At 46.6% G+C, this 15,898-nt stretch overlaps 1 protein-coding gene across 5 annotated transcripts in view; it reads left to right on the plus strand.

Annotated features, from left to right (window-relative positions):
* Positions 1 to 15,898, plus strand: part of MXD4 (MAX dimerization protein 4) — a 38,237-nt gene that overhangs the window by 18,912 nt on the left and 3,427 nt on the right. For all 5 annotated transcript variants that reach the window (XM_040699062.2, XM_040699063.2, XM_015285898.4 and 2 more), the window contains exons 4-5: positions 12,404 to 12,518; positions 15,528 to 15,687. In XM_040699062.2, coding sequence (XP_040554996.2) covers positions 12,404 to 12,518; positions 15,528 to 15,687 — 275 coding nt within the window. The remainder of the gene's footprint in view (positions 1 to 12,403; positions 12,519 to 15,527; positions 15,688 to 15,898) is intronic.

The raw sequence follows: 15,898 nt of genomic DNA on the forward strand, positions 1-15,898 counted from the left end.
AAGCAAAGATGGAAGTAAGAAGTAGCACTGAACATGCATTTCTGGTACTTAAATTCCCAGTCAGAGCTTCCTACCTCTGAGACTGAGAAGGTGATTGATAGGTGCCTAAATGGAGATGTGGTTGCTTCAGAGGTGTGGTGTGAGCAGTAGTTTCTTGTGATGGTTGTTTCATGCCTGAGATGCCTGGTGGAGTTCCTATGGTGTTTGTTAGGCTACAGGTGGCCTTTAGGGTTAAACTGGGTACCTCATGTTTCCTTTTCATTTGGATGTGAAGGTACAGCAGACAGTTAAGTGACAGCCACAGGTAGCTGTTATTCTGGGGACTCTGGCCTCTCACTGCATTTACCTTCATGGAGGAAAAAAGGCCATTTAGTTCTGCTGTCTGCCACATGAAGACCTCACACTCAGTGTGTGCAGCCAAGGCATGGTTTTAATTTAGCTAAAATAATTCAGCTTGACTTGCCTCTCGATTAATTGGGCATCATACAGCAACGTAAAAAAAAAAAAAATACAAATCTTGAACGCATTTCTCCCTGCATTGGACATATGTATAAAATAACCACGTCTGCAGGGAGGTATAAAGTGAGGGAGGAGAAGCTCACTGGGCCCTGTGCTGTGCTGCCTTCACTAAATGCTGTGCTGCAGCTCGAGTCTTCTGTGCCTCTCTGAGCGCTGTACCCCCCACCCTTCCCTTTTTATTTCTTTAATTTTTTTGAAGATCCTTCCTGTTGGCAGCTGTCCTGAGACATGATGTTCTTGCTTAGCATTTTGATGTGGGGAAACAGTCTGATAATTGAAGAACAACTCCCCGGTCATAACAGAGCTTTTCCTCCTTTTGGTAAATGCAGTTCTCTTCACCCTATGCTCTGCAGTTCCTCGACGAATTCCTTACAAGAGCATGGGGAAAGGCAGCAAATGGAAGCAGAACTGCAAACCTGTGGCAGGAGGCTTGGATTTGCTGAGCAAGGGGGGAATATTGTGTTCCACTGCTGCCAAAGACCAGAGAGCATTGCCCTTGTGTGCACATGGAGCTGTCATCCACTCTTGGGGTTTCTGAGGGAGTGTGTGTGTGTGTGTGTGTGTGTGTGTGTGTGTGTGTGTGTGTGTGTGCAGCTCGTGTCACTCCACGTGGAAATGAAAGCCACTCGATACTGGGATGGGCTGATCTTGCAGTGACAGTTGCCTTACCTAATTTGGTTTGTTGCTGTTCCGAGGTAACAAACTTCAATTCTTAGGTCTCCTTGCAGAGTAATCTAAGAAACGTGAATGCCAATAAGACAGTGGATTGGAGAGGTCTCATTTAGGACCACTCAGTTGCAATGTGTGCCTTTTAATGTGTGAAACAAAGAAGTGTGAGGTTGGAGGAACAAAGCAGTTAATGAATTCAGTGAAAACACAGTCGATTCTTTTCTGTAGACTCTACTTTCAGGTATGTACAGATGTATTTCCACCTCTTGTGCACTTCCCCACGAGCACTGTTTGTGTGCCTGTGTTAGGTAGGTGCAGCGTGACGCTGCCTGTTGTGCTGTGTGGCACCTCCCATTACTGCTCAAAAGCGTTTGGGAGGTAAATGTTAAAAGATAATCAGTAGATAACAGAGCTAAAAATAGGAGACATTTGAAACAGAAATTCTTCTTCTGTAGGTGTAAGGATTACTCACACTTGTTTGACACTGAGCTTGAAGGTTTAAAATGCAGAAAGCTGTTTTCTGTAGATGAGCAAAACCTGAAGGTTGCAATACTAAATCTGGGTTGAAATCACTTCTGTTTTGTTTACAGAGGAAAAAAACAAATCTCTGCAAGGGTGAAACCTTTCAGCAGTTACCGCAATGATAGATCCCTGTTGCCTCACACTCTCACAAGGTCAGAGATTTTACTACCTCTGGTCAGAGGATGGGGAATCCTATACGTGCGACTCTGAGGTGGTCACCATCCAGGAAAGACAAATGGTATCCAGCTGCCATTGTTAGCTTGTGATGCTTTTGGGAGTCCCTCTAGAGCTTGTAAATTCCAATTGACTTTTTCTGAGAAGCACATCTCAGATTTCTGCATGCTTCAGTTACTTATCTGCGAGACCTGAGACAGCGAAGGGCTGTTAAACCCTGTGGCTGCCGTTCACTAAGAGCAGTGTAAAACAGAGGGGAGGCACAGCTGCAGGGAGCAGCAGTGTGGGCACACGGGAGGAGGTGAGGGTGATCAGATGCCTCTCCTCAGGTCCTGAGGCTGAGCCTGGGGCTGTGTTTCCCCCGTGGCCATGGCTGGCACCAGGCAGAGGTGCTGTGTCCTGCCTGCCCCAAGGCCTTGCTCACACTGCTTACTGCTGTGCACGACTGCATGCTGCTCGCCCTGTCCGTAGGAGGAGCAGTCCTAGTTGGAAACCAGGCAGTCCATTTGGATGTTGTCCTCTGTGGGGCTGGCCTGCAGGCAAACGACAGAGCATGGCACTGGAGGGCAGACAGCAGTGTCACATCTCACACACGTCCCTGACAGCTCACAGTGGCAGGAGGAGGACTTGAGTGGGAGGAGATGGAGGAATTAGATGGTAACAGGCACTAACTGCACCGCAGGGGTTTTATGTCTTCTGCTGGCCAGAATAAAACGTGCTTCTGGGGCCCTCAGCAGTCTGTCTGCTGCCGTGAGAGACACCCTGGCCTCCCCAGCCCACCCTCCAGTGGCAACCAGAGTGCAAAGAGCTTTGGAAGTTTGCTTGTGGTCACCCTGAGAGATGAAGGATCACTGATGTAGCCTGATGCTTGTAATTCAGGACAGGGAGAGGCTGGAGGGACAGACAGAGGAGAAGGAGGGGAAGAGGGCAAGGTGGACAGCAGGGCCTGCCAGGTATCCTCTCGTCAGCAGCCAGAGCCTCCTGCTCCCAAAGCAGCCAGCTTCACCTGTCCCCAGCTAGCCTCTTGCATGCTGCTGCCAACACGTGTGCCTGGCCAAAAATTTACATGTCTGTGGAATTGCAGGTATTTCCTTCAACTTATGTTTGCTAAGTGATGTAGGAATAGGCCTGGTACATGAGCGTGCTCCAAAACGTGAATGAGCTGCAACTTCTGGAAGGCAAAAAGCAAAGTTAAAGGCGTGGGGTCTTGGCTCAGCAAGTGGGCTGAAGTGGCACTAAGTGAAAGTAAACAAAATGCACTATGAATGCTGCAGTGTGCATTGGTGTAGAGGGACATAGAGAATGTAAATATTTTTCAGAGTGAAAATGTGCAGAAAACATTGAGTTGGGTAGCGGTAAGCCTTGTGACAGGCAGCAGATGTTTTCTTCTGTATTCTGTGGTCTAAGAGTTAGGACCATCACCACTCCTTTCTGACCACTGCTCACATGAAAACTTGTGGATGGCCAAGTTCAGAGCAGCACAAATTCTTTTAAAGGTAATGATTACAACATATACTTGCAGACATTGCCTTTGTAGGGAAGCGATGTCCCTGTTCATTGCAGGGGCATTGGAGTAGATGACCTTTAAAGATGAACTCAGATGGTTCTATGATTCTATTCAGACACTACTGGAGCACCCAAAGACCACTGACCTCACCGCTAGAGCTGTCTGGCCAGTTTCAGTTTAGAGAAACAGAGGCACAAAAGTATTCAGGACACTGAAGATGCAGGTGGAGCATTGAAACTCCTGGTACATGCTAAAGTAGGCTGCTGTGCTGATTCACAGAATCATAGAATGGCCTGGGTTGAAAAGGACCACAATGATCATTGAGTTTCAACCCCCTGCTATGTGCAGGGTCACCAACCACCAGACCAGGCTGCCCAGAGCCACATCCAGCCTGGCCTTGAATGCCTCCAGGGATGGGGCATCCACAGCCTCCTTGGGCAACCTGTTCCAGTGCGTCACCACCCTCTGTGTGAAAAACTTCCCCCTAATATCCAACCTAAACCTCCTGTGTCTCAGTTTAAAACCATTTCCCCTTGTCGTACCACTATCCACCCCTGTAAACAGCCGTTGTCCCTCCTGTTTATATGCTCCCTTCAAGTATTGGAAGGCCACAATGAGGTCCCCCCAGAGCCTTCCCTTCTCCAACCTAAACAAGCCCAGTTCCCTCAACCTTAACCTTTTAATCCACTGAACAGTCCGTCCTTCAGATCCACACCTCTCCAGTTTAGAGAGGTTGTTGGGGTGTTGCACTGAAGTCCTTCTGATCAGGCGCTCACAGGTTTTTCCATCTGTTACCACTGTACCTTCCTGAATTTAGATACAGAGACCTGTGGGGGGTAATAGACAAAGGCAAAAAAAACATGATTTGGAACAAACCTATGAATCTTCACCTGCAGCACAAATTTCAGCATTTTGTTCTTAGCTCAAAGAGCAGTACATCTACAGAACACTGATTTACTTGCTTGGTTTATTTTTTCCTTGTATAATACCAACCAGAGGAGTTTGCTGTAAGGGCACTACTGAATTTTCTGTTTTTGACTCTGAGGCACTCAGCTGTGAGCAAATATTTCACACGTCTCGAAGCAATCAGAATGTCCGAGTGCGGCACACTGGGTGCCTCGCCATGGTACAGTGCTTTAGTACTAAGAGGTTTTCTTTCCTCTTCACTAAAGTAAATTTGTTGTGTAGATGAAGTAGATTGTGCAGCTTGAATATGAGCCTCTATTGAAAACCTGGGTATATGTTCGAGGTGTCCTTTGTAGAGAGAAAAAAAGTATTGGAAGTGCTTCTGGCTGAAATAAATATGGAAAATATGGAAGAGGCAGGATTTTATACTTCAGAGGAGGGCTGTTATCTTGCATTGCATTTCATCTTTTGCCAAAGATACTCTAAATTCTGCCTGGCCCATTAATAGGAATGTTTCTTCAGAAGCATTTTGCTATAATGGAGTTTCTGTGATTGCTTAAGATGGAAGTTGTAAATACAATCTCTGTAAATGCCTGTGTAAACAAAGACATTTTAATTGGTACAGGATCATCTTTGGTAGCTTATTAAAAGCATTGCAGAGCTGTAAATGTATCATTCCTTACACTTGAAGACAAAGTGTTATCCTAAGGAGGAGTAAGGCAGGTGTGCCTCAATACCAACTCCTGCTACGCAGTGGGGTATATAATTATGTGTGTGTCTACACTGTATGTATGTACAGTGGTACCCAGGAATATAGAAAAGAAATGCAAACGTGTTGTTTTTAATACCATAAAGCCAAACTGTCACCACTCAGATGTGATCGTGCATAAAAATAAAGAGATGGAGCTCTTGTAGGGAGCTTATAAGCAGGAGGGGGATGGACTCTTAAAACTAAAAGGGGACGATTTGGTTAGATATGAGGAAGAAGTGCTTGACTCAGAGGGCACGAGGCCCTGGCACAGCTGCCCGGAGAGCTGTGGGTGCCCCATGCCTGGAGGCCGGGTTGGATGGGCCCTGGGCAGCCTGAGCTGGTGGGGGCACCCAGGCCATGGCAGGGGGTGGGACTGGGTGGGCTGTGAGGTTGGCATCTTTAGAAACAGCTAGTGGTAAGGGTTTGGATAGTAATGCTGCCTGTATTCATCGTGACCGGAGCGTGTCACAACAGATCCCCATTTGCTGATTCTCTCTAAAACTTCACTGCTCCCCATACAGGTGGTGACTTTTCATAAATAAAACTGTGAAGAGTCTTCCTGTAAAAACGCAGTACTTTATGACTATGGTTAGCCTGCTCACTTCTGTATTTTATGCTGAATTTCTCATCTGCTGGGCAGATAGAATCGCTTTTCTTAAGGAAGCAAAGCCCATGGTTCACTGCTGGGGTCTCTGGGCTGCAGTTGTGGGCTCAACCCAAAGCCCTTTGATTCACGAAGTACCTGGAGAACATCTGACTCCAGGAGTGAATTTTTGGTGCAGAGATCCTTCTCTGGCCTTATCCTAGGTACGTTATTAATCCAGATTACTTAGTCATTATGCAACAATGAAAAATTTAGTAACTGCTCTATATTTAAACTTGTGTATATTAACTTCATTGCACAGCACAGGACCAGGATAGGTTGAAATGTGGAAAAAAATGTGAAACACGAAAGGAGGAATTTGAAATGCTTCAGTGACTCCGTGCAGTTTGTAAGAGTATTGCTTCTCCTGGGTTTATTTCAGAGCTTTTATTCAGGTTACCTGTAACAGCTGTTGGCTTTTGGAAGCGGGGAGGTTGGTTGTATTAAAAGCTCTGGGGGCTTTCCTTGTGAGGCGGGACAGGAGTTACCTTATGGCAGGCTCTGAAGCTGTCTGCTTCTTGGATTGAAATAGATGAAGTGCAGAGATGATGATTTTTTTTTAAATTTTTGCACCTATTTCAAATATATCTGTTGTTCTCACTAATGACTGCATTTTCAATGTCATCTGAGTGTTCGATCTGTAGCGTCTTTTTATTTGCAAAACATCTCCAAGTAAATATATTTAGCAATTGGTTTAAGAGTATGTCAACCTCCTGTAGACACAGCTAGTTTAGTAGACTAAATTTGGGACTTCTGAAATACAGACACATGTTCAGCCATGCAAGCATTTTTAGCACTGAAAACATCTTGCAGGAGGCACAGCTCAGGCCTTCTTGTGAAGCAAGCACTGTTTCATGCCCATACGTGCTTTCAGATCCTTGCTGCCCAACGGCTGGAGATGCTGCACACACCTCCCAGTATGGCCAGGACAGCAGGATGTCCTGACCGGGCAATCTGCTGGTTGGGTTCAGGTATGGAGCAGTCAGGGCTGTTCTGGGACTTCCCACAGAGCATCAGGCTTTGCTGGTAGAGTCGGCCCTTCCCTTTTACAGCCAGCATTGAGTCAATATGAGAATGCATACGTGTGAGAGAGTCACTCTTCCAACTTGGAGAGGCCGTGGACTGAGGTCTTGATGCACAAGGTGGATACGTCAGGAATTTGACCTGTATCTGTTGAGCTCTGTGCTCTTGTCTGTGACCGCTGAGACATCAGTGCACGAGCATTGCCATTTTGGTGCTTTCTGCAGGCAGTGAGCAGCACAATGTCAGCAGTGGGAGCTGCTGCTGTCTTCAAGTGCAGCCTGGAGGACATGCCTGCCCCGTGCTTCCTATCACTGATGTGTGGAGGGCTGTGAGCAGCTCTGTCCGTGCGGGTTTCCCCACCAAGGCAGTGTGACACCTGCACGCCTGGACACGGCAGCATTTTTCACTGCCACTCTGTAAGCTGTCACAAGAGTCTGTGCAATGTAATTTCACTTAGGCCTGGCTGAAGCACACCACAGGGAGGGTAAAGCAGCTTGCTTTGGACATGCATTGCCAAAGGAAAACTTTGCCTTTCCTGTTGACTTGGTGCAGATCAATGGGTTAAACAACAGACCCCAATTTAGGTCTCTTGATTTGTAGTTGTGTGGTTTAGGAAACGTACCTTCACCGCCACCAGAGAGCTGTGCAGCTGCTGCCTGAGCAGCTTTCTGCTTTTTGCTGCCTACTTTTTAACTGTCTGCAGGCTATTTCTATCTGCTGTGCTGTGTCTAAAAAAGCTACGGAGAGCTCCCATGGAACGCCTGTAGGTGGATCGGGTCACTCCACAAACCTACAGCACCATATTGGATAAGATTGGCAGTCTGAACTGCACTTCTTCTTTTTTTTTTTTGCTGCTATGTGAGTGCAGTGTTGTGAGTCGAATACTACAGTTTTCCAAGCAATCTGATTTATACAATCACAGCAGTGCTGATTGGAAGGACCTCTGAAAGTCTGTGCTTTTGTCAGGGTGAATCCTGAAAAGCCTCCAGCAGCAGCACTTGAGCAGCTTTTCTGGCAACCTGTTCTGCATGTGCACTGCCTTCGTAATACATTTGTTTCCTCATGTCCATCCTGTACCTCACAACCATTGCCTTTTCTTTCATTACTTGGCCTTACTGAGGAGTATTTTGTTCCCATTGCAACCATCCGTCAAGAAGTTGTAGGAATTTCTTGGAATTGTTGCAGTTTTCTTGGAATTAAGATTATCCAGTGTGAACAATGGGCTTTTTGTTCTTTTTTTTTTTCCCTCTGCAACATAGCATTCCATTTCTTGGTGTAAAATATATTTGCATCCAGAATTTCATACCTGTGGGGAAGCTTCCTGAGTGTTATTTAATAGATTAATTGCTGCCGTTTTGAGATTGGTTGGAGTCAGAGATCCTCATGGGCCTTTGCACAGCAGCCTCTCTTAAGACTGATAAACCTGAGCTCTTCCAGCCAGTGTGGCTCCTGCCTTTCTGTGGAGTCTGTGGATGGCAGAAAGTGGCCTTCAAGTGCACTTCTTGTGGAAGTGCTGTGTGGGGGAATCTGGCACTGCTGGGCATGGCATCCTGTCTGGGCACCCAGGCTTGGTGCCTTGAGGTAGGCCCCTCACGTGGCCCTCTGTCCTGGCAGGTTCCTTTGCCTGAAGCACTTAGCAAGTACTGCCCCATGCTGCTTTCACAGGTTCAGTGCCAGTTCAGGGGAGTCCCAGTCGGTAGCTGTTGTGGTGGCTGTCAAAAAGTGATTGTCATTCCTACGAAAATGGTGAGCCACCCACCTGCTGTAGGACAGCTGCCCCAGGGGAGCCTTGACTAACACAGAGGGGCTATGGCTCCTTTTTATTAAGCATTAGTAGAGCTAGAACGTAGCTTCACAGGACCGTGTGATACGCTCACTCATGAGGAAAGGACTGAAGGTGCTCAGAGAGCTGTAGCACCTCTGCTGTGAAGAAAGGCTGAGCGAGTTGGGCTTTTTCAGCCAGGAGAAGGGGAGACCTCACTGCGGCCTTCCAGTACTTAACAGGAGCTTATGATCAGGAGGCAGACTGTTTTTTACACAGTCTGATAGTGATGGAACCATAGAACCATTAAGGTCGGAAAAGACCTCCAAGATCATTCAGTTCAACTGTGATCCCATCCCCTCCATGTGCACTGACTGTGTCTCTCAGTGCCATCTCTACCTTTTTCTTGGGCGCCACCAGGGATGGTGAGTGCAGCACCTCCCTGGGCAGCCTGTGCCAGTGCCTCACCACTCTTTCTGAGAAGAAATTAGGAGGGAGTTCTTTACTAAGAGTGTGGTGATGCCCTGGCACAGCTGCCCAGAGAGCTGTGGGTGCCCCATCCCTGGAGGTGCTTAAGGCCGGGTTGGATGGGCCCTGGGCAGCCTGAGCTGGTATGGGGCAACCAGCCCATGGCAGGGGGTTGGGGCTGGATGGCCTTTGGGTTTGCAACCCAACCCAGCCCATGGCATTCTGTGATTCTGTGATGATTCTATGGAGTCCTGACCATCTGATACGTCTTCATCTTCAGGCAGAAAGCACAGGCAGCGTTTGAGGTGGGTCTCCTGGCTTCTCTCTCTCAACCCCTCAGTCCCTCCACACAGCTCGAGTATGCTGATTTTTGGAGGCTTGTTGCAGATCCTTAACTTGTCGGATAAATTCAGGAGCAGCAATGAGGGGAATATTTCCGTGCATCCACACAAGGGGGGAAAAGCGTGTGCTGTTGTAGGCACGGCTTACCCGCCCGCCATCAGGCGTGGTGTGGGCGAAGGTGTCATGACGTGGAGCTGCAGCGGTGCAATTACTGCGCGGAGCCGCATCGCAGGCACACGGGCTGTTCCCCAGCTCCTCTGGGACCAGGCAGCTTTTGGCTTATTTTCTAGGTGGAGTACGTGGCCTGATGTACAGAACACAAAGAGCTCAGGCTGTGATTACCTCTGTGACCGCCTTCTGGGTGGCTCCCATCGGCCGAGGAGGAAAAGCTGTCGGTTCCCCGCAGTCAGGGAGAAGTCAGTGCTGACAGATCCTGCGTGTGACAGTTTGTCTGCTGTGAAGCTGGAGTCCCGTGCTGCTGCTGTGGTCTGTTCCTGCAGCATGCCAGCAGGGTTTTCTTACAGTCTTAGAGGCTTTTTTCCTTTTTCCAGCGTGTGTAAACTGAAAGATGCGGGGTATTTACTGTAGTAATTGTGATGGGGTGGAGTTTCTGTGTTCGTAATCCAGGCCATTGATGATGCTCTTGTGTTACAATACATGAATTAGCCACATAAACATCCCTTATTTATGGAAAGACCTGAACAAAAGAATGAAAGAAGAAGTCCCCTTGTTTACACACACACAAAAGGATGAAGTTAGAGTGGGTGTTTCAGCAAGGTGTGTTTATCACACTTAGTGCTCTGTTGTTAGTGTAGAGAATGTTTTAAGGCATCATTATTTTTAATATCGAGCTCCTCTTAATTATTCTCATTGGTCAGTTAAAATATTCTCACTAACTTCAGCCATTTGCTCTTGGTGGCACTGCTGTGAAGTCCTGCTTTGCCTGGCTTGCGTAGGACATAAATAACAGTGCTTCTCCCAGGCTCACAGCCTGGCCCTCTGCACGTATCCCTGCTCATTCCCCCAGCAGGTGCTCACGGAGTGCACCAAACCCTTATTGTGCCCCTGCGGTGAGCAGACTTCCTTCAAATAGCAGCAGAGGCAGATCAGTTGGGTATGGAGCCTGGCTTCCATTAATGTATTTCAAGATGAATATTAAGTAGACTTTAGATTAACAGTTCTGTGTATTCGTTATAATACTTCTAATTACTGCAAGCAATCATTCTGTTTGTGTATTTAACTCTCTGTTCGCCACGTGGGTACTCTTCTTGTCCTCTTCCTTGCCACGTCCTCCTTTATCCTCAGTCCCCACTTCTCTGTCAGCTGTCTAAATAGAGCTGCATCCAAGTTGTACGGGGTGACGCAGTGGCTGCATGCGTGCTTAGAGGCCAGTGAGACAACAGAAGGATGAATTCAGTGCCTGAAGCAAGATTTTAGTTAACACACACACACACACACACACACACACACACAAAACAGGTAGTTATTAAAGGCTGTAGAAACAGAAATAAAGTGTTAGCTGTGTTTTCTGTATAGCTCCCAGCAGCCCCTGATGGTGGCACTTCATCCTTTGGATCTGCTGTAAAGGTCAGCAGCGTGGCTGGGCTCAGCAGTGCCAGGGGTGCTCTGCGCTCTGCTGGGGCTGTCCCTGCCTATGGGCTGTGTGTGAAATAAAGGCGTTCTGGTTGTTAGGTGTAGAGCCTTGAATTCAAACCAAACCCCAGCCCGAAACAAAGAATATGGCATCTGTTCTCTCCTGAGTCATACTTCCACCAGTAACCTTTTTCTCCCAAACGACTTGAAGAAAGAATTAACAAACGGAAATGCTCTTTGAATTCATACCTAATTCAGCACTAATTTACGGGCAGCCAGAGCTCCGTGTCAGTGTGTCCTCATTACAGCACTGAATTTTCATTAGGTTTTATTTTGCCCTTTTCTCCCCCGTTCGTTCTCAGGTTTTTGCATCACAGTACCCATTCCAGATACGATGTCATTTGTCATTCAGTGTACGCTGAATCCTCTTAAGTTGCATTTCAGATCCCGATGCTGAATTCTTGTTCTGAGCGTCCTGACCAGGAGCATTACGTTTCCTGCACACTTTGTTTCCTTCATGCAGCATCTAGCAGATTGGAAACAGATAATTATTCATGTCACACTTGTGATCCGCTTCGCTTATTATTAGTGCTGTGTGGGGGCTGCAGGCATGCTCCACATCATTGCTTTGTTCAGTCTGGGCTGGTGGAAAGAAAATGGTACAGATGTTGCTCATGTAGGTGCTTCTGCATCTGTTTCCATCGTGTAAAACTGAAAGGTGCAACGTTCTTTGGTTTGCTGCAGCCTTGCTTTGGGCACTTACAGTAGAGTTGTATGGAGTGTTGCATTGCCAGTGCCTCCTTAAAGAAATACAAAAAGTTTGGAAACCAGCTAGCTGTAGAAATGCCACTTTGCTTATCCTTATTATTTACCAGTGGATTTGATGCCATTAATACAGGGGGGAGGTTGCTGGGAGTGGTAATGGTATCACTTGAATGAGAGCGATGGACCTGATACTGCTGGAGCTCATTGGTGTTGCTCCAAGTGTTGTGTGGCTCCTTCATAGAGGGCTGTGGGTCCGTGCACGGACAGGGGCAAAAAAGGTCTGCGGTGAGGGCTGGGAGGTACAGCTGGAAGCAGCCGTGCCTTGCAGTGCAGGAGCACAGCCATCATATCGGGCGGGGGGAGCTGCGGTGTGCAGCCTCTGCTTCCCCCCATGGGCTGGAAAACCACCTGGGTTGGGGCGAAGTCTCCGTTTTTCTTCTTTATTCAACCACAGATTGAATGTGCAGCCTCGGTTAATTTACTTTCTCCGGGTGTACTCCCCCTTCCTTAAGTTGGGAATAACCAGACTGAGCAAACCGCTTTGAAATATAGGTATGAAAATAGTGTATGAATGTGCCAAGTAGCATTACTACATTTCCAGTGACCTTTTGGTCTGAAACTTTGCCAAAGGAAGGGGAGAGGAAGCCACTGTTGAATCGAGTTTTGCAGAGAGATCCTGCAAACAGATGGTGTTTGCATATAGGATGTGCTATTCAAGTGCAACTTTACTACAACACTCTTCATTTTTAATAATTGCAGACGGGCTAAACTCCGGCTATATTTGGAACAGCTAAAACAGCTTGTGCCTCTTGGGCCGGACAGCACCAGACACACCACTCTAAGCCTGTTGAAAAGAGCTAAGATGCATATCAAGGTAAAAACAGTCATCCGTACTTTTATATTTTTAAAGCATAATCTTCCAGAATGTGTATCCATAGAGAGGAGTTGGGATTTTCACACAAGATCTGTATCCATATGTCTGATCTTCTGGCTCTGCTGGTCTGTATTAGAAGCGGGGTTTTCACTCAGGGTGTCGAGTTTTTTATGTGCTCTGCAGCCTCAGATATGTGAAATGGTGGTTTTGTGATTGTTAATGGTTTACGTTGTGTTAAAACATATATATATCACGGGTGTTATTTGCTTAATGTTCTGATTTTTTAAGGACTGAGCAAAGCAGCACTGTACTGCACTGATTTCAATGTAAAAATACCAATAGCTGGTAATGAAGTAACTAACGGAGTCAAAGGGATTATAGCTCCTAATGAGTCTCACCCTCATCCCATACCCCACAAACCAGATCCTGGAGCATGTGCCCATCACTTAAAAGAAACCAAAAACAAAACCTCATCTCCTGTTAGCTGCCACTCCCTTTGCATGCTTTGTGTGAGCAACACCTGAGCCACCAGCTGAGAGCCAGAACGAAACCTCACCTGTGCTTTAGCAACAGTACAGGTTAGACGTGTGCACAGACAACACAAAGGAGATCCCTCCTCAGCCCTCCTCTTTCCTAACACAGCACAGTTTCACTCTCGTCGTTTTCAGGGGAATGGAAACACAGGTAGGCAGAAGTATTTAAATGCAGCAGGTTAAAGGACAGCTTTCTGATGCTGTGTCCAGGACTGTCATTATTCATCTGGCATTTTTTCAGTGTTATAGGGGAAAAGAGAGGAAAGTAAGAAGTGTCGTGAGAGGCTGAATGCTGCCAGTGATGTGGGGATATTTTGGAGAGCAGCCTGCTGCTGTACAGCAGTGACATTCAGTGCAATTGCAGAAATGGCTGTAATTTGCAGGAGGCATTAAGGATGAATTTAAGCAAAGCCATTCTTGTAAACAAGGTTACTGAGCTCCTGCTTCAGCTCTTGTAAGCACGTTTACTCCAGCTGAGCAACCCCTGTTTTGACCATTGGAGATTTTGGCTGCTTGTTTATAATTCAGGCTAACATGCATGAAAGGCACTGCGTGTGGTTTTTGTCTCGGGCTGCCCCCCTATCATGGGCTTATGCATACGAATTGGAAAACTGTTTTTACAAGTGGCAAGTGTGAGAGATCAGCCATGCAGTTCCCATTTCAGCTGCTGATAGCAGAGCTAGGAACGGATTCTCTCCCAGTGCATCGAGCACAGTACCAAGTACTCCTTTTCTCAAAAGTGAAACTGAAGTTTCGTTTTCTTTTCGAGATTCGAACTGAACCCACCTCCACTGTTCTGATGCCTGACTGCTGCCCTCCATCAGGTCTGCAGGCTTTCGGACAGCCACCTCCCTGCTGCACTGCCACAGCAGGCACTGCCACGGCCCTTCCGACGCAGCAATCAGTTCTGAACTTTTCACACGCACACCCATACGCTGAAGGTTGTCCTGAGAGATCGGATAATGTTGGGTCTCCTGGATGTGAATCACCGAGTTCATTCCCAAAATAGTTGTTAGAGTTTGGGACCGCAGCCAGGGAAATACAGGAAAAGGAAATGTGATCAATTGGGCACATGTGGTGTGCTGTGCACATGGAGGTACTAACCCAGTTGCTTATTGTAACACCGTCCTACATAATCCTACGTATGATGCATATCTGAGTAGTGTGTGGCCTGGGAGAGGGCTTACAGTGAGGCTATAGAAGTTAGGTCGCATTCAGGTGGGAAGCTGCCAAGTTGAGTAATATCAATTATATTTCTAAAGATAAATAGATTTGCTTCTGGGGTTGCATTGGAACAGCAGAATCCTTGCAGTCACTTGGCTCGTGGTTTGTTGTATGCTGCCCCACCCCACGCTCCTCTAGAAAGCCACACATAGGTTCATTCAGATGGTAGGGAAGAGTCAGCAGCAGCTGTATTCACTCCCAATACATCTCCTAAATCTCAGTGGTCATGTAAACACTGCTCAAAGAGAAATTTGGTCTAGCTTATACGTGCTTTTTCTGCCAGAACCTGTAATTTACTTCATCACTTAGATTCAAAGAATTGCCTTTTGTGCGTGTGTGTTTTGTTTGTAGCTCCTGCTTTTGATCCAGTCATAGCCATTCTACTTTCTTCTCCAGTTATGTAGTCCGGTTTTGAAAATAGCTATCAGTGATTGGAAAAGCATTCAGCTGAAATCTGAAAAGAGAATATCCCTGCTGTTACCTTTGTACCAACAGTGCATTGCGTTTTACACAGTGTGAGGTATTCTTTTTCTTTCCAAAATGAACGCCTTATTTTATTCAAGTACCAGGAAAGATTTGGGGCTGATTCATGAAAGGACCCATTCACAGGTTGTTTGCTGAGAAGTATTGGATTAATAGTGCTGATTTTGTAGGGGGTTATCACAGAGTTATCAGAGAAGTGCTAGGAAAGAGAAATGCAAGAATGAAGGGACTTGTTGGTAAATTCCTCCTACTTCATATATAAAGTAATACTGGAGCATTGATAACGAAGCACCCCTAAATGGTAAAAATGTCCATAGCCTGTAGTAGTGCAGGGAGCACTGAGGGGCTGTGACGGTTCCTTTACAGTGATAACTCTCTCATTTCACCTAAAGAGCCATAAAGTTCTGCTTGAACCCGGAGCTGTGCTCTGGGTAACAAAAATGGTGACAGTTTTGCCTCACAAAATGATTCAAATATTCCCCAGAACCAAAGCGGTAATCATTCAGTCTTAGCTGAAAGGCTTTGCAAGTGCCAAAAGGGTCCCTGAGGCGTTTGTTTCTTTTACTGTATCCATGTGTTTTGCTGTGAAACCAATTCGCTTCCAGACTGGCCAGCTGAAATTGTACGGAGCTCTACAGGGTGGTAACAAAAGTAATTCTGTCTGATCATCAATTCGTGCTCTAAAAGAACTGATTAGAGGAGATCCTAAGTTAGTGATGCCTTAACGCAAGTCCAAACTGCTGGCTTACTGATATTCTCTCTCTTTAAGAAATTGGAAGAACAGGACCGAAAAGCTCTGAATATCAAAGAACAATTACAGCGGGAGCACCGCTACCTCAAACGCAGGTTGGAGCAGCTATCCGTGCAGGGCATGGAGCGCATCCGCACTGACAGCATGGGATCAACAATATCCACTGACTCTGAACAAGGTAAATATGTGGGGGCTGCGCAGAGGGCCTGCAGCTGTGGGAAGGAGGGGAAGCAGGGAAGCCAAAAAATTGTATTTTTTTAAACGCAATTTAGAACCAAGATGAAGATTTCAACAAAACCCAGACAGAACTGTTCCATTACGCAATTACAGAACGAAAAACAACGGAATCTTTTGTATATTCTTTGCAAAACAGTTATTTGCCTTAATTC

Source organism: Gallus gallus, chromosome 4 (genome assembly GCF_016699485.2).
Source record: "Gallus gallus isolate bGalGal1 chromosome 4, bGalGal1.mat.broiler.GRCg7b, whole genome shotgun sequence".
NCBI classification, from domain to species: domain Eukaryota; kingdom Metazoa; phylum Chordata; class Aves; order Galliformes; family Phasianidae; genus Gallus; species Gallus gallus.